The 16,118-nt window shown below is 41.8% G+C and overlaps 2 protein-coding genes across 4 annotated transcripts; both read right to left on the bottom strand.

The window, feature by feature from the left end:
• Positions 1–1,579: 1,579 nt before the first annotated feature.
• LOC104453669 (protein TIFY 6B) lies at positions 1,580–5,268 on the bottom strand. Of its 3 annotated transcripts, none has more exons than XM_010068281.3 (6): positions 4,877–5,268; positions 3,678–3,831; positions 3,284–3,371; positions 2,855–3,182; positions 2,334–2,391; positions 1,580–1,954 (listed from the first exon to the last, which is right to left on the bottom strand). In XM_010068281.3, the coding sequence occupies exons 1-6, from the start codon at positions 4,965–4,967 to the stop codon at positions 1,834–1,836; spliced, it is 840 nt and encodes a 279-aa protein (XP_010066583.2). In that variant the 5' UTR covers positions 4,968–5,268; the 3' UTR covers positions 1,580–1,833. The 3 variants fall into 3 exon arrangements, with proteins under 3 accessions (XP_010066583.2, XP_010066582.2, XP_039174276.1); XM_010068280.3 differs by having other exon boundaries at positions 3,284–3,380; positions 4,877–5,265; XM_039318342.1 differs by lacking the exons at positions 1,580–1,954; positions 2,334–2,391 and adding an exon at positions 2,451–2,470 and having other exon boundaries at positions 3,284–3,380; positions 4,877–5,267.
• A 2,907-nt stretch (positions 5,269–8,175) lies between these two features.
• On the bottom strand, positions 8,176–12,412 carry LOC104453668 (protein TIFY 6B). The gene is made up of 7 exons (XM_010068279.3): positions 12,083–12,412; positions 10,626–10,825; positions 9,989–10,263; positions 9,453–9,543; positions 9,036–9,363; positions 8,731–8,788; positions 8,176–8,509 (listed from the first exon to the last, which is right to left on the bottom strand). The coding sequence occupies exons 1-7, from the start codon at positions 12,171–12,173 to the stop codon at positions 8,392–8,394; spliced, it is 1,161 nt and encodes a 386-aa protein (XP_010066581.2). The 5' UTR covers positions 12,174–12,412; the 3' UTR covers positions 8,176–8,391.
• Positions 12,413–16,118: the final 3,706 nt, after the last annotated feature.

Raw genomic sequence — 16,118 nt, 5'->3', positions numbered from 1 at the left:
ATTATATCTCTCTTTTCCATCAGAATTCTTAACTAAGAAAAACAAATACAATAATACATGTAAGCTATTTAGCATTAAGTAAAAATGTGATATTAGGAGAGGACTATGATTTGTTAAAGAAAAAGTGAAATTTGCTCTAAACAAATCTAAATTGAAAGACTATGTGTCTTCATTTTCCAATATAATATGAAAAATAGCAACAACAAAAAATCTCTCAATAACTCAAAACTTCATTAGTTTCAAGGAAAATGAATAATTTGAAAAATATTTTTCGAAAATGATAGCTTGTATTACTTATAAAAAGGAATGAATGAAAATTATTTTTATCGTCCACAAAACTATTTAAGTATTTATTATATTGATAGTAAAAAAAAAAATCCATTGACTAACTATTTCAAGCAATAAATGTCATCATTTTTAGGAAAAATTTTTTTGAACATTCATTTTTCGTGAAGGACAAGTTGTTTCCAGGAAATAATTTTCCAGCTTTTTGATGTTTGGATAGCAGAAGACTAATTGATTTATGGAAAACATTTTTTCATGGACTGAAAATAATAAGCTTAAGTTGTGGGAAAACGACTTCCTCTTTTGAGAAGAAAGAAATCACTTTTCCTAAACTACCAAACAAATGAAAATTAATTATTTTTTATAAAAATATTTTTCATAAAAATATTTTCTTTTATCATGAAATTGCAGTGAAACAAAGACACCCAAAATTTATGAAGAAACATCCCAATAGAATGGTCTTGTATGGTTTGGTTTTATTTTGTTTGGAGTGACTTTCTAATTAAGCTATCATTTCATTTAAAATAGTCTCTCTCTTTTTTGTCAGGAAACCCAAATTCTAGTCTTCACTAAACAAATAATTATGCGGTTTTTTATTCTCTAAAATCTTCTATCGACTTCTGCATTACAAAACTCATGAAACTTTAATTTGCTATAAAGCGTGGCCAATTCTCTGAATGCCACGTGTCCAGAAAAGATCTTTCATATTTAACCGATCAATCATGGGGTGGCCAAAGCTCAACCAAGAGGCATGAGCCGATGATTCTTTTTCAAGGGACTGGCTCATCCAGGCCCATCATCTTATTACATCGACTGTGGATCTAATACAAATCGTGATTTTCTTTTTTAAGAAATGTATCAGATAAAGGTCTATGTGCGTGGCCAATGATGCGTTCAAATTTGGGGTTATATATTTGGGGTCATACCATATCCAAACCCGCTGAAAACCGCACCGCAAGAACATGTAAAACTTTGGAAATGTCCTGAATGGATTTCATTACAGACGATAAACAAGATGAGGAGATCTAGACTTGAAGAACCATTTTGAGGTTGACGAAAGCTTCTCTATTACTCAAGGATGGTAAAGATAAGAGGCTACAATCAGGACGGACCACTATCTTTTAACGACTACTACACATGACAGGTTCAGACAATACATGTTGGTAGTACGATTGATAGATCCGTCCGACCCCATTTCGATGTGCGCAGTGGGATGCTGGGACAACGCGAATGGTGAAGCTGGGAACGGAAATGGCGCTTCAGAGGCCCATTCTTCGAAGGATACATTGTTCCATCACAGAATTCCGATATGTATCAGAAAAGATTTTACAGGAGTCGTTCGAGTAATTCAAATCAAGCACCTTGTTTCGTTGCACGAATTAACAGACTATTCATCTCGTGATTAGGTTACAAAAAGCACCAGCGCTGATAAACTATTTAGGCCGTACAAGGACTGCACCGGGACATTACAAACTAGGTCAATACCATCCCATTTCATTACACAAACGAGAAAAATCAAGCACATCAAAATCCTAAAAGCCTTACGCATCACCGAGTACAGTGCTTGTCCAGAGCAGGACCAGAAGAGAGCTTCATGGGACTGGAGTCCGGCGATGCACACTCCAGGGACAAGCTCTTGCCGAGGTTGTATGGTGCGGCATTTCTTAGCCTGCATTGGGATGAAACGTCAGTCTCACCTCTCGTGGCCAATACAACTTGCGGAAAATCAAATGAACGCAACGCTGAAAGCATTTGAAACCGGAAACCGCAAAGTATCAGCTCCCAAATTGAAGGAAAATGTCGTAACTCTATCGGCACTTGTTTAGATGAATTCAAAGCCAAATCCACAAGCCATTTGACAATACGTTTAAGTCGAGCCACCAAAAAAAAAAGCCTTTCAAGATTACTAAAATTTTGAGCTCAGGACAGCTCTTTGACGCCACATGCCAGAATGAATTGAAGACAATCATGGTTGAAAAGTTCATAAGACACCTGAGATAATTAACAGGAAGTATAATCTGCTTCCAAAGCAATCTTCCATAACTGACCTTTCTTTGCGCTTCTCCAAGAACCGAGTCAAGGATGCTTTAGGAGACTGAGGGATGGCTGCAAAAAGGCCGAATTTCACTAAGAGCAGAAACATCCAAGAATATGATCTCTGTGTCCCAGTAGTCAACATGTTAAACTATAAAATAGAGGCGCAATTTAAAAAATTGTCTCAAGAGCATATGCTACAAAGACATGGGAAAGGGAAAGGGCTTGGAAGAGAAGTCAATGTAGGGAAACTGGAAAGTCAGAGATTTCGACTAAACATGATGAAAACCCTGGAAACAGACATCTATCGTCATTTGGCTATCAAGAATAAAAACCCCAGACGATTCCTCTACTTTGAGCTCCCTTCTTTCTTAATCAGTTTTATTCAACATACAACTTCATTGCACTTCATGCCACGCATTCCCAACATATCATGCAGCATTACCTCACAAAAAGAAAACTTTGAAATGAGAAAACCAAGTTTCACAGAGAAAGAGACATCAAGCTAAAACTTTCGTGCACATCAGAATCCTACCAGTCGACATCATGGTTGTTGCAGCAATTGATCTCATGGCACCGACCATCTTTGGACTGTCCACTTTGCTCAGAGCAGTAACTCCTTCAGTGTTACCTTCCTTTGGTCCATTCTTGTTAGTGAGTCCACTCCCCAAATGAGGAGCCGGAAGTGAGGCCACTGAGAATGGACTTGAAAGGCCAGAGCAAGGCTGTGTAATAGGCTGCGTCAGAACCACGTGATTGCCAGTGATATTCCCGGTGGTAGGCGTGTGAACATAACATTTTGAGTGCGATGCCTTAGGAGATTTAGAAGTTCCATTCCCAGCCAGGATCATAATAGCTTGGACCTGCATATCATACCAAGAATTTCACTGAGTATCTTCACATGAAAAGACACAAATGGAATAGAGTCGGGGAAGAGAGAGAGAGAGAGAGAGAGAGAGATCACTTTTTCAGGAGGGATGTCATCGTAAACTTTCACGGTCCCCGCGTAGAAGATGGTCAACTGAGGAGACCCGTGAGGCTTGGCAGCATTTCTGCAATAGCTATTTCCAATAGTAAAATTTAGTTTAAGCATCTTCAAGCTCTGAATCAAAATCATGCTTGTAGAGTGAAAATAAATTGCAAATATATAGCTTGAAAAAAATAAAACCATCCATCGGGAATAAGTGGACGAAAGATAGGAGCTGTGAACACATTCAGCTTGAAAGCTGCTTAATTGTCTATAGGAGTCACTTTTGTTCCAACCCAGAGCATTTATGGAATCATTTATCGTCTTAGCAGTTGAGCCTATCAAATTGGCTAAGTAAACACAGAATTTGTTCAATCACAAAAGCAGTTACCTTGATTCAGTGGTTCCCAATGTAGAAGCGGCGCCTAGAAGACCTGAATTTGGGGTGAAAACAAGACCATGTCCCGGTAGATCTAGCTTCAAATGAGGAACAGCATGGAATTTCTCCAGGAATGGCCATCTTGCTCCCGAAACTTTGTTCAATCCTAGAGATCCCAAGAAAGCCATATCATCCATCTTGTTCAACCCCCGCATCTTTAATTACTTGGTCAGTCATGCAACTCAGCACTAGTACAATATTTGCTGTCACGAACAGTTTCTTAGTGAAGTGCAAGTAACTCACCCACCCTAGGATTAACCCAGTGACAAGGACGTTTCGATGCTTTCAACTCAGAAACTAAAGATGGTTAATGCCATTGGGAGCTCGGATATAAGTGAGGGCCATGGTGGTGGGTTGCTTTACTAATTTGCTCCAGGTAGGCAACTAATTACGGCCGAGCCATAGGGTAATCCAATTAGAGAAGTGCTAGAAACTCCGCCACGAGCCCCGTGTGAAAATTCTTTTTTAATTGAGTAGAGAGATACTTTTCTCGGAATAATATGCAATCAACAGACTGTACATGGACAGATCAATATACATGATCTCCGATAAGCAGCTAGATTTAGAAAAAAAAAAAAAAAAAAGGAGGAAAAGACGCCAGTCTGCTGTCACACAAGTTCACTCTGTACTGTCAAATCAAGCGTGCAAAACTAATAAGCAGATAAGATCAAAGGCACCCGAGTATTTAACATGCTAGCTGGGAAAGTGAGAAGCCTAAAGGGCAAAAGTTCTCCAACTTCAAAAACGTCCGGCACGTTAAGAATTAGGCATGAAGACTGAAGAAACTGCCATTCAAATGCATACCCTTACCGTACTAGGCACTTCAGAAACCCCCTCCTACCAAAACTGGAAAATTAGACCCAAAAAAGAAAAATCCAACAATTTCCGCATTAATTCCAACAACCTTAATCCGAATTATCATAGTAACAACTCAGACTGATCAGTCTTAAACTGTCATAATAAAGCAAAAAGAATTCATTCTCTCTTCTTTCAATTGTCCCCAGATCATGAAGCGTGAAGCTAAATTCAAAGTCAAATTATTCACAAATTCCATGTTAGGAGTCCAGCTGAAGATATAACTCAAGTAGCAAATGAAAGAGATTGTAATTGAACAAGAATGGGGTACTGTCAGATTCAAGAAAGTGACAGACCAGACCCTCCGCAAGCCTCGGTGCTCGTCTCCTCCTTCTTCACAACACCCGACGGTTCGCTTGAGCCCAAACCCAAGAAGTCTCTCTCCATTCTACAGCTTCACAAAAATCTCATCACCAAACACGGATTCCGCCAAAACCCACCTCCGAAATCCGCAACCAGTCACTCCGCTCTCAAACTGAAGGCCATAAAAGTCTTCACCTTGAAAAACCCAGAGAGAGAGAGAGAGATTCTCTTTGGCTTTGTACTAGAAAAGCGTGGGGTCACGGACTCACAGGAATGTCCTGTTTCTCGACCAGAGCTCGACCACATGATTCCTAGATTGAGTGTGAAAAAGGGCAAAGATCTTCGAAGCGCAGGACAAGTTTGTAATGATGAAGGGTCTGCTGACCGACTGACCGAAGGGGAGTAAATTTTTCTTTTGTTCAAGCCGGCCACTGACGTGAGATGGCACGGAAAACGACCTGTCACACGCGCCCATGTGATTGGTCCGACATTTGACGAGGACGACGACGAATCCGTGGGGGCTGTCCCATTGGAAACAAACCCGCATGCACGGAGAAGGTGGGGATGGAGAGCACGTTTTTCTTTTGGAGACGTGACGTGATGTGAGCGGGAGACGATATCTTCTCTCTTCCCTTGACGACGCCTTTGCGGCCACAGAAAGAAAAAGTCGACCCACTTGCGTGAGAAAACGACGTGTGAATTCTTTGAAGCAGGTGATGCAAAAGGTGCCATCGAGCAGCAGCGAGAGTTGTGTGACCGGTACACTTTGAAGAGATTCGACCATTGATGAACCGGTGGCTTGAAGGTAATTCCGAGCTTCAGATTGAGTGGCTCGTGAATTTCTTGGATTTGTTTATGGCCGTAAGGCCTCTGCCAATCACTAGAAATCGTTTCCATTTCATTTTACTCAAATGATCCCATCAATTTATACATTATGTAATGATGAGTTAGAAACGAAAATGGAGTGTGTAGCATCATTACCCAGTTATGATGCTTAAGTATATAGAAAGGAGAATTCAAAATCCCTAAACCTATCAGATTGTAAACTTTCCTAAACTTTTTTTTGGCCATCTAAACTCTATAATTGCCAATTCAGTCTTCCGGCCAAAATTGGCCGGCCGGAGCTGACGTGGACGCCGGCCGGAGACAGCTGGCCGGCGAACAATTTTTTAATAATTTTTTTTAAAAAAATTCGAATTTTTTAATTTTTTTCGATTTTTTTTTTTTGATTTTTTACCTCCTTCTTCCTCTGGCCGGCCGGCGCCGGCCGGAGGCGAGGGCCGGCGAGGCTGACCTCGCCGGCCACTGGCGAGGCTCGCCCCCGCCGGCCACTGGCGAAGGCGAGCCTCGCCCAGCCATGGCGAGGCGAGCCTCGCCAGATCTGGTTACGGCCTCGCTAGTGGCCGGCGAGGCCGCCGTCGCCAGATCTGGCGAGGCTCGCCTCGCCATGGCTGGGCGAGGCCGAGCCTCGCCTTGGCTGGGCGACGGCGGCCTCGCCGTCGCTGGGCGAGGCCGCCGTCGCCAGATCTGGCGAGGCTCGACCTCGCCATGGCTGGGCGACGGCGGCCTCGCCGTCGCTGGGCGAGGCTTGCCCCGCCTGCCACTGGCGAAGGCGAGCCTCGCCCAGCGACGGCGAGGCCGCCGTCGCCAGATCTGGCGAGGCTCGCCTCGCCTGCCACTGGCGAAGGCGAGCCTCGCCCAGCGACGGCGAGGCCGCCGTCGCCAGATCTGGCGAGGCTCGACCTCGCCATGGCTGGGCGAGGCCGAGCCTCGCCTTGGCTGGGCGACGGCGGCCTCGCCGTCGCTGGGCGAGGCTCGCCTTCGCCAGTGGCCGGCGGGGGCGAGCCTCGCCAGTGGCCGGCGAGGTCAGCCTCGCCGGCCCTCGCCTCTGGCCGGCGCCGGCCGGCCAGAGGAAGAAGGAGGAGGTCAAAAATAAAATAAAAATTCGAAAAAAAATTCGAAAAAAATTAAAAAATTCGAAAAAAAATTTAAAAAATTGTTCGCCGGCCAGCTGTCTCCGGCCGGCGTCCACGTCAGTTCCGGCCGGCCAATTTTGACCGGAAGGACTGAATTGGCACAATTATAAAAGGTTTAGGACTAAATTAGCCAAAAAAAAAAAGTTTAGACTGAATTGGCAAGACATGTGCAATAGGTTTAGGACTTTTTTTGGTAATTCTCCCGTATATGGCCAATTCAAAAAGGCTAGCTTTTTCTAGTATGTAGACTAGAAATCGCTCTCCAACGCCCGAGACTCATCCATGTTGCAACAATCCTTTGCTCCACTCCTCTTTTGTAAGTAATGACATCTCTTCTTGATACGGGAGCATTCAACGTAACTCCATCGACCAACTCAGAACCATCGATGTTTATTCAAGCCAATAAAGACGTTGAGCATTATGTGCTATAGATTATTTTGAATGAATAATGTTAATTATTTATCGATACTTTGTAGTATATCGATAGCTATCAATGAGAGGCCATTTTAGATGTCTTATATAACCAATTGATGAAGTTTCAAAAGGATTATTTTCTAATCAAGAGAGAAGGTCGAAAATTTTTGTTCTTGAATTACTCACCCCATCACGCATCACCTCCATTCTTGAGATTCAAATGAGAGAATTTCAAGGTTTTCCAGCGTTTTATTTCTGTTGTTTTAAGGAGTATAAAATATCTTGCAAGGTTGTTGTTGTGCACTTTTCACTTGTAATTGCTAGGACGTGATGGTGTGCGCGCACCCATCAAGAAGCTCACATCCATACTGAAAAAATCAGGATTCTGTCTGGCCACTTTTGACAAAACAGAGGTAATATCAGATCAGTTCATTTACCGACACCTTCCGGTGATAATGATTCATGAGGACAATTCTCGTGAGAATATGAAGCCCACTGAAAATATGCCAGAAGATCTTGCCAAAGGAATCTCAAAGAAAAAGAAATCCTGTGGAGGAGAAAACATCGGACACGACAAACAAGGCATCCACACAATGATGGTAGAGATGAGAACGAAACACGTGTTGGTCCACCGTCCCGAATCTCCACTCATGTCATGCGCCTGTGAAGCAGTTGCCATGAGACAAACCCTTTTAATGTCCAACGATGTCATTAACCTCAAAGTCTAACTAGATATTAGTGAATGCTACACTTTGTTAAAGACCCAATAAAGCTTTCGAGTGAATGTTCATCTTTGTGAAAATGGGCCGGAAAAAAGAACATCAAATCAGAAGTTAAGCTGCTTCTGCAGAGACAAGAAAGATCTCAAGCCTTTCACAAGCTTACTATATTTTCAGCATTCGTTAGTCGAAGCAAGCATCCAGGTTTTTCATTCCAAAATTGAATCAACTATTCGTTGGTTACATAAGGAAACATGATTAACTTGCAACACGAAGTCCAGTTAATAGAATAAGAAACAAGAAGAAGAAAAAAACAGAACATCACAGAACAGACTATGTCCAAATCATCCAATTCATACAGGTAAACCAAAATCCTAAAGGCTTATATATACTTATATATCAGAGAGGACTCCCGTTGTCCATCGCAAGAGCTGGAGAGCGATCAATAACGGTTGAGTGCGAGGTGGCATGCTCTGGAGAGTTCTTGCTGAGGTTGTAAGGTGCCACGCTCATCACCCTACGATTACACAGAAATCAAGGGTCACTTTCGTCGTCTTTCATTTCCCAAAAAAATCAAATGAGACAAGTCAAACGTAGCCAAAGCCAGAAGTCACAGAATATCATTCTGCCAAACCGAGCAGAGTATCTTTTGAGTCTCGGATTCGGCATTGGCTTGTCTAAAGCCTTAGCTTCGGCCATGCTATGAAGTAATATACTCAAACTAATAAAGTTCCCGACCTTTCTTTGCGCTTCTCCAAAAACCGAGCTAAGGATGCTTTCCTAGCCTGTGGGATGGCTGCATGAAAAATTGAATTCCACTTAAGAGTACAGTTTTGTCAAGGACATTCTACTAGCCAACACTACACAAAAATAATGAAGTGTCATGAATCAGTAAAGTTTAGACATTCACCTTGCAAGATCATCGGATAGAACAGGAAAAGAGCAAAGGACTTGGAAAGAAATAACAAGCGTCCAAATGGAAAGAGAGTTTCATAAAGCAGAGAGAGAATAAAGATAAAACAATCCTTGAATCAGAATCCTACCCGATGGGACCATGGTCGTTGCGGCAATAGATCCCATGACACTGACCATCTTTGGGGCGTCCAATTTGCTTGGAGTGCCAACTCCTTTAGCATTTCCTTCCTTTGATTCATCCCTGCCAGTTGGTCCACCCCGTGATTGAGGAGCTGGATGTGATGATACTGATAATGGACTCGAGAGGCTAGAGAAGGGTTGCGTAGTAGGCTGGTTCAGATCTACGTGATCCCCAGCCATGTTGGCTGTGGTAGGCACTTGAACAAAGCATTTTGCCTGTGACGTCTTAGAAGCCATTGAAGCCCCATTCTTGGCAAGGAGCATGATTGCTTGGGCCTACACATCACACGCACAACTTAGCTAAATCAAGCTTCTTATCTTAAGGGTAAGAGTAGAGAAATCAAGAGAAAAGATAGAGAAAGCACCTTTTCAGGTGAGATATCATCATAAACATTTACAGTACCCGCGTAGAAAATGGTCAATTGAGAAGGAGGCACAGTAGGCTTGATAGTTTTCCTGCAAAAGATATTGCCAATGAGAGGCATATAATTCCAAGCATGTTTCAACTCCTAAATCCAAAAGAATACTTGTTACATGGTTAAAAAAATCATGAGTGCCTAGCTGGAAAAAGGAAGACCACTTTCCAAAGAAAAGGAAACACATCCAAAGGCCCCATTCTTTGGAGGTCCATCCAGATCCATCTCATTAAGATGCTTCAATGGTTTCAAAAAAGTATACCAGTCTTTCAATCCAGATCAATTCTGGTATCTTTCAGCCCCCAAAAAAGGACCTTTTGCTTCCCCACTTTTATAAGAAAAACATTTTAATTTATAAACATCGCAGAATCTTAAAGATTTCATAGTCTTCAATATCAAATGAAAATCTGATTCAGGACCCTGGAAATCTAGAGCAAAAGTGGAAGGCTAAAAACAAGGAGATTATTAAGCACAAAGACAGTTACCATGGTTCAGCGGTTCCCATTGTTGAAGCAGTGGTAAGGTGGTCTGAATTTGGGGCAGAAACAAGAACACCTCCTGGTAGCTTTTGCGTGATCATACCACCTGGTACAGCCTGTCCAGTGGCAGTGAAGTGAGTCTTGAAGAAAGGCTCACCTATTAAGGTGGGAATTCCCTGATTTGAGAGGGGAAGTGCCCTCGCATCCCGGGGATGAGTTTGTTGAGGATAAGATGTCAGCGGAAACTGTGAGCCACCTTGTCTGTGACGATTGAAGGAACTCTAGTTTGAAAGAAAAAGTGTACGAGCCATTAGTCGAAAGTCACATGGCAGAAGGACCATCTGAACAGAAGTTCTAAAAGAGAGTTTGATTTTGGCAAAATTGATTGCAACAGTTACAGAAAAAAATAGCAAAAGAGTTCCATGTTTCCAACTATTCAACTTTCTGGCTGAAAAAACTAAAAGGCCATTCAAATCAACCAAAAAAACCAAAAGCTATATAAATAAACAGCTGAGATAACCAGTATCTACAAGTTAAACTAACCAAAAACACTGAGATGACACCTTTCTGGATGTGGTGTCAGCATAATACTCACAAAACAGAATTCACACCTATAAGAGTATGAGAAAGGAGACTAGAATACCTGTACTTCGACAACAGTACGTCTTCGACTCGAATCATACACATCTGCAACTGGGATGTGCGTTGATCCAGAAGAGACAATCGGTTCGCTGACCTTTTTGGTCTTTTCATCCTGAGCAGCCTTAACGGACATCAGATGAGGAACTGCAGAGACCTTGTTCAAGAATGGCCATCGCATTCCTGATGAACCATTGTTCAATCCTACAGAACAGATTGCAAGAAAGCCATATTGCTCATCAACTTCAATCCCCAAAATCATTAAGTCGCGCCACTCCATTCTCACGAACTACAAATATGTCCATGCAAATATTCCCTCAAAAATAAAAGAAAAAATGCTTTCAAAAGGAGCATCCTGGCTGACTAGAACCTCTAATTTGAGCCTCTTGAATTGATTTGAGCCCATAATTTGCTCACACATGGCCAAGACTTGTATCACGTGTTTCCCAATGTGAATTACCTTTGATTATGCATCATATGATGGTTCTAATGTACAAGACCTGATTAGAAACCATGCATGTGAGCTTTAGTGCTAGAAACGCTAATTTGAGCTCATTGAAATCTACTCACGCATGACCAAGACTTGTATCATGTGTTTAATATATGGTTCTAATGGTCACCAGAAATGAACTTCCAGACCGACCACAAGACTACGAACTCCAATATAAGTCATGCGCAGTAAGCTAGAACTATCCTTTTTTCATGATAAAATGAACTGAGTGAACCATAAATGGACTGAGCAATATCTTGGTTCTTTCTATCAGCTGCTGGATTGACAGAACACTGGCATATACTCTCAACAGAACTACCTAGCAAATACTTCCACCAAAAAAAAAAGGAAAAAAACCATAAAAACACACTGAAGCTTTCTGGATCTGGCTTTCCCAGAAAGAAAATTACAGAAAATCAGGAGATAAGCTCACTCCACGTGGTGAATCGAACCCATGCCCATGAAAATTACCAAAAAGATCGAAATTCAAGCTGGGAAGCCTAAAGGGTGAAAGTTCTCTCCTCACAACCACAGGGAACGCGCGAATAAAGGATTCGCTATTTATGGAACTGCCACTCAAAGAACTCACCCATATATACCAAAAATGGAAAATTATAACCAGAAAGCCAACATTTATCGCATTTACCATCAATCTTTATCTGAACAACTCGGCCCCGAACAACACATCTGAACCATCGACGTAAACGAACAACTCGACAATTAAAGCAAAACATCCAATTCTCCACCCATCTCTTTTTCCCCCTGCATCATGCATCTTAATCTGAAGGACCCAAAAAAAACATGCAAATTGCCCTCAAGTCCAAGCCGTGCGAGCGGAATTCAAACTCATTTCGGGACCAAAAAAAAATTCAAAACAGGAAATCAACATCTGGGAAGTTTGACTCAATTAGCCAAAGAAAAGAACGTATGGAGAAGAATCGTCGGAGACGAAAGGGGAAGGGACGACGAACCGGATGAGTCTCCGCAGGCCTCCCTGCCAGCCTCTTCCTTCACGACGCTCAACGTTTCTCTCGAGCTCAGACCCAAGAAGTCTCTCTCCATCTCTCTCGCGCGCGGGTCACGGCTGGCCCCCAACCGCGCACCAACCTCTCGCCCACCGACCAAGCCCCCACCCACCAGATTCGGACGAGAACCCACCTCCGAAATCTCGAAACCCGAGGAACCCGAGAAACCCCGACCCGAAATCGAGGCGAATTCCTCAACTTCCCGAGCGAGAAGAAAGAGGGAAAGGAGAAAGGCAGAGCAAAAGGAAACTCGCCAGAGCTGCTCCGTTTTTCAACAGGGAGAAAAAGAGAGAGAGAGAACGAAAGGGGAGAGGAGGCACAGGAAATCCAGTCGCATTCCCACGTGAGCTTAACGGGCCGAGCGATCTGGACCGTCGAGTCCCACGCGGAGGGGACAGGTGGTCGGCCGCGATCTCCTTCGACTCGCGAGGGGGAGGGGGACTACCGGTGGGGCCGGTCGGGGATGACCGGGTGGGCCGGTGGTGCGGCCACGTGCGCCGCCCAATTAATTTCACCACATTGCGAAATGGCACGCGCCCCGGTTGTCGGCCGGGAGGCCGCACATGTGCGGGAGCGGGAGCGGGAGCGCCCCCCCGCGCGCGCTGCGAGGCCGCCGCGTGTCACCGCGTGGGCCGATTTAATCGGCGCCCCGCGCGGGTCTCTCTCGTTCGGATCGCCGATTTCTCGGCGCGGGCGGGCGGGGTGGGGGCGAGAAAATGGTTTTGAGACATGTGAGGAAAAATCTCTCATCGGGGCGGATAAAAAGCTAAAATCGTCACGGGCGGAGCTCTCGCGATCGTGCGTAAGTTCATGAGATCTGGCTCGTGCTTTTGAGGGTGAAGAACACGCGACGCTGACGTGGCATTTCTTGTATTTTGGCAGAATTGTTTTTGTCCGAAACTTTTCGGCTTGAAACCCTGACCGAGTCGACCACTAAAGTTTAGATCAGTAATCATCCATTCAACATAAAAGGAAGAGGTAAAGAGTTCGAATCCCTACTTGTCAGGAGGTCGGGATGAAAACAATTTAATTTCAAATCAATAAGATAGAGCAAAATTCTGAAAGTGAGAGTTAAAATAGAAATAAAGTAAGATTAACTATAAAAAAAAAATTCCCGATTGAGTCGGTCTACTAAACACCCTCAAACGAAACTTGTTTTTCTTTGAGCAAGAATGTAAAATCATGGTGAATTATTGTTACAAAAGACACCATACAATTACACAAAATTCCTTCAAGCAGCGATCGAATCGACCTATGTAACACTCTCCAACGAAACTCGTTTTCCTTTAGATGGCAATATAAAATCATTGTGAATTGTTTTACTGTTTCAAAATACATACTTCATGTTCAAATTGTTAGTGACTTTCATTTTGAAATAAAAATAGATGCTGAGAAGGTAACAATTTTTTTTCAAGTTATCTTCAATTGATGAATCTCTAGGAAAATTTGATACATTGAAATTCAGTGTTCATTTACATGCATTCCACTAAAAATATATGAGTAGTGACAGGTCATCTTGAAAACTCAATTATTTACTAAAAATTAAAAATCTGGGACTCCATGACTGCATTGATAAATTCTATTGATAATGGCGATTTCTCTATGTTTGATAAGAGCTTAAAATACTCAAAAATCAACAATTCAATTATCATCAAATAGCTTTTTTTATTCTATTTTTGATACTTACAATTATCTGCCCTTAAAATTCAGAACTTAAATTTTCCAATAGTGAATTCTTGGTTGTGCCAAATGAGCAGTGCATTAGCGAATACTAGACTCAATCATTATTGAGTCGATTCATGTTGGTCCCAACTAAGGCATTTCCCTATTGATGTAACATGTGGGCACGTACGTATTTTTCTTGCAAATTGCCCGACATATTTGACTAAAGAGACACGCCACATGTGGCACAACGCACATCTCAAATATCAAATCACAGAGAAATGCGTTCCTGACTAGTCCATCGTGGTCCCTTCTCACTTGTCAATGACATATGATTGAAGCTTGGAATAAATGAGAAATGCTGCCTTTGCTAATTTCGGAAAAGAGCGTAAAAAAAGTTCCCAAATTATTGTACTCATGTAAATTAAATTAGTCAATATAGTTTATTCGATCAATTTTAATTTGAAATTGATGATATAAACACTAGCCTTTTCACATGAAATGGATGATGCTCATGTGAATTTTTTTTCAGTATTTTTAATTATTATGAAATTTCTAATTTTTTATTCATTTTTTTCCTTTTCTTTAATTTATTTTTTATTTTATTTATTGTTAAGGGTTGGCAGAGGGACGTCGACCATTGCGCAAGGCATGTAGCTCTCGCTTAGATTTGGGCCCTTGCATGTGACCGGGGAGAGCCGTGAGTCCTTGCCTAACTGTGAATGAGGGTCGTGATGTCCTTGCCTAGATTTAAGTATAGGCCACGTCACCTCACCCAATAGTCAACAAGAGTTGTTGGGCCTTAGTTTAAAGAATGAAAATTTTGTAAGTATTTAAAAAAAAAAAATTCACAATGACATTAGTCATACCATTTAAGACGCTCGACTTTCATACCATCAATTCCCACCAAAATTAATCATCTCCTATTTCTTCAATGACAAATGAATCCTCATAAACTTGATGAATTGCATGCATCCACCATATTGTTAAATTTGATGGACTTTGTGGATTCCATCGATTTGAATGGCTCACATACAAACGAGTCATTTTGTTTTTGTGTTTTGATTCAGTTTAATAGTTCTATTTCGAAAAAATGGTTCATAGATCAAACCAAATCAGTTTTCATGGTTCGTTTTATTTAATATTTTCGAAACCGAACCAAACTATGAAACCATATCTATAACCTGATAATTTTTTATATGTTTTATTGATTAGGAGAGATCAGTTTCAGTGTGAGAATTGGATTGGCTATTCTTCTTTTCTATTTTTCATAATACATGCATTGACTTTTGAGTGATGGACTCGGAAACGTACAAATTAGCATATGCTGTTATGCAATGATCGCCTAAATGCACACACCAATCCGAAATTGCTCTGCTAATATAAGATGGAGATGGAACTATAGTATATGCCATCCGTTCCTTAATTCTCCCCGGCAAAATTTAATCATTGAAGCGTAGAAGTGTCAGAACATATCATGGGCTCCACTTAAAAATCAATAAACGACCATAATAAAAGGAATTTTTTTTTAACAAGAATAAGGCAGGCCAATCTGGTCTGATTAGTCAGTTCTTTGTGCAGAACCAAAAACTAAACTAGCTATTGTCAGTTCCCAATTTTGGGAACAGAACACCAGACCTATTTCCTATGGGAATCCTTAAGAAACGGTTGGTTTGGTCTTATTGATTTCGGGATTTGATCAAAACTACGATTGTCCCTCTTATCAAATTATATACAAACTAGGCTTCCTTTACAAATTCGGAATAATGCCGAGTTTCATTTCGGGTGTAACTTATGAATAATTATTAACGTAGTGTGGTGTTCTATGCAATTAATCAACACATTATCTAAGCTGCTTTAGTGCATTTTAAGCTCACGAAATTACAAAAGAAACAAAAGAAGAAGAGTTCCAAAAACAGTCCGAAGGGAAAAAAGCGCAAAATATCGTCATTCTCGTCGCAGAAATTGGAAGCGAGAAATTGACGATATATCGGGTAGCAGGAGGGGACCACGTCCACACGTGAAAGTGTGGTCGAAAATTAAAGGCGGTTCGCACGTGCTTACTTACCCTCTCCGGTACAGCTTTAAACATTTATTTATTTATTTATTTTCATATTCCTCAATTTTCACAAGAGAATAAATTATTTTACTACCGCAACAGCTTCGTGGCTGGAAGATGCATTGGCTTGCTTAACGCACGTGAATTATCTAGTCAGCATATATATAAAAAAAGGGGGAAAATATATTAAGCATGGAATAAAAATAAATTTGACGAGACCCAATAATGTACCGGTGTTTGTAATTCGTGTATATTTAATTG

The sequence above is a fragment of the Eucalyptus grandis genome, chromosome 7 (assembly GCF_016545825.1).
Source record: "Eucalyptus grandis isolate ANBG69807.140 chromosome 7, ASM1654582v1, whole genome shotgun sequence".
In the NCBI taxonomy this organism is placed as follows: Eukaryota; Viridiplantae; Streptophyta; class Magnoliopsida; order Myrtales; family Myrtaceae; genus Eucalyptus; species Eucalyptus grandis.
Note: the sequence above shows the minus strand (reverse complement) of the source record. Positions and strands in the feature narration are given on the sequence as shown.

Excerpts from the sequence above, each read along its gene's own strand:
- LOC104453669 (XM_010068280.3), bottom strand. The coding sequence starts at position 4,967 with ATGGAGAGAGACTTCTTGGGTTTGGGCTCAAGCGAACCGTCGGGTGTT. Across the intron at positions 3,183-3,283 it reads ATGACATCCCTCCTGAAAAA|GTCCAAGCTATTATGATCCT; the intron begins GTGATCTCTCTC and ends TATGATATGCAG. Across the intron at positions 2,392-2,854 it reads AACAACCATGATGTCGACTG|CCATCCCTCAGTCTCCTAAA; the intron begins GTAGGATTCTGA and ends GCCTTTTTGCAG.
- LOC104453668 (XM_010068279.3), bottom strand. The coding sequence starts at position 12,173 with ATGGAGAGAGACTTCTTGGGTCTGAGCTCGAGAGAAACGTTGAGCGTC. Across the intron at positions 9,544-9,988 it reads ATGGGAACCGCTGAACCATG|GAAAACTATCAAGCCTACTG; the intron begins GTAACTGTCTTT and ends TATCTTTTGCAG. Across the intron at positions 8,789-9,035 it reads AACGACCATGGTCCCATCGG|CCATCCCACAGGCTAGGAAA; the intron begins GTAGGATTCTGA and ends TTTTTCATGCAG.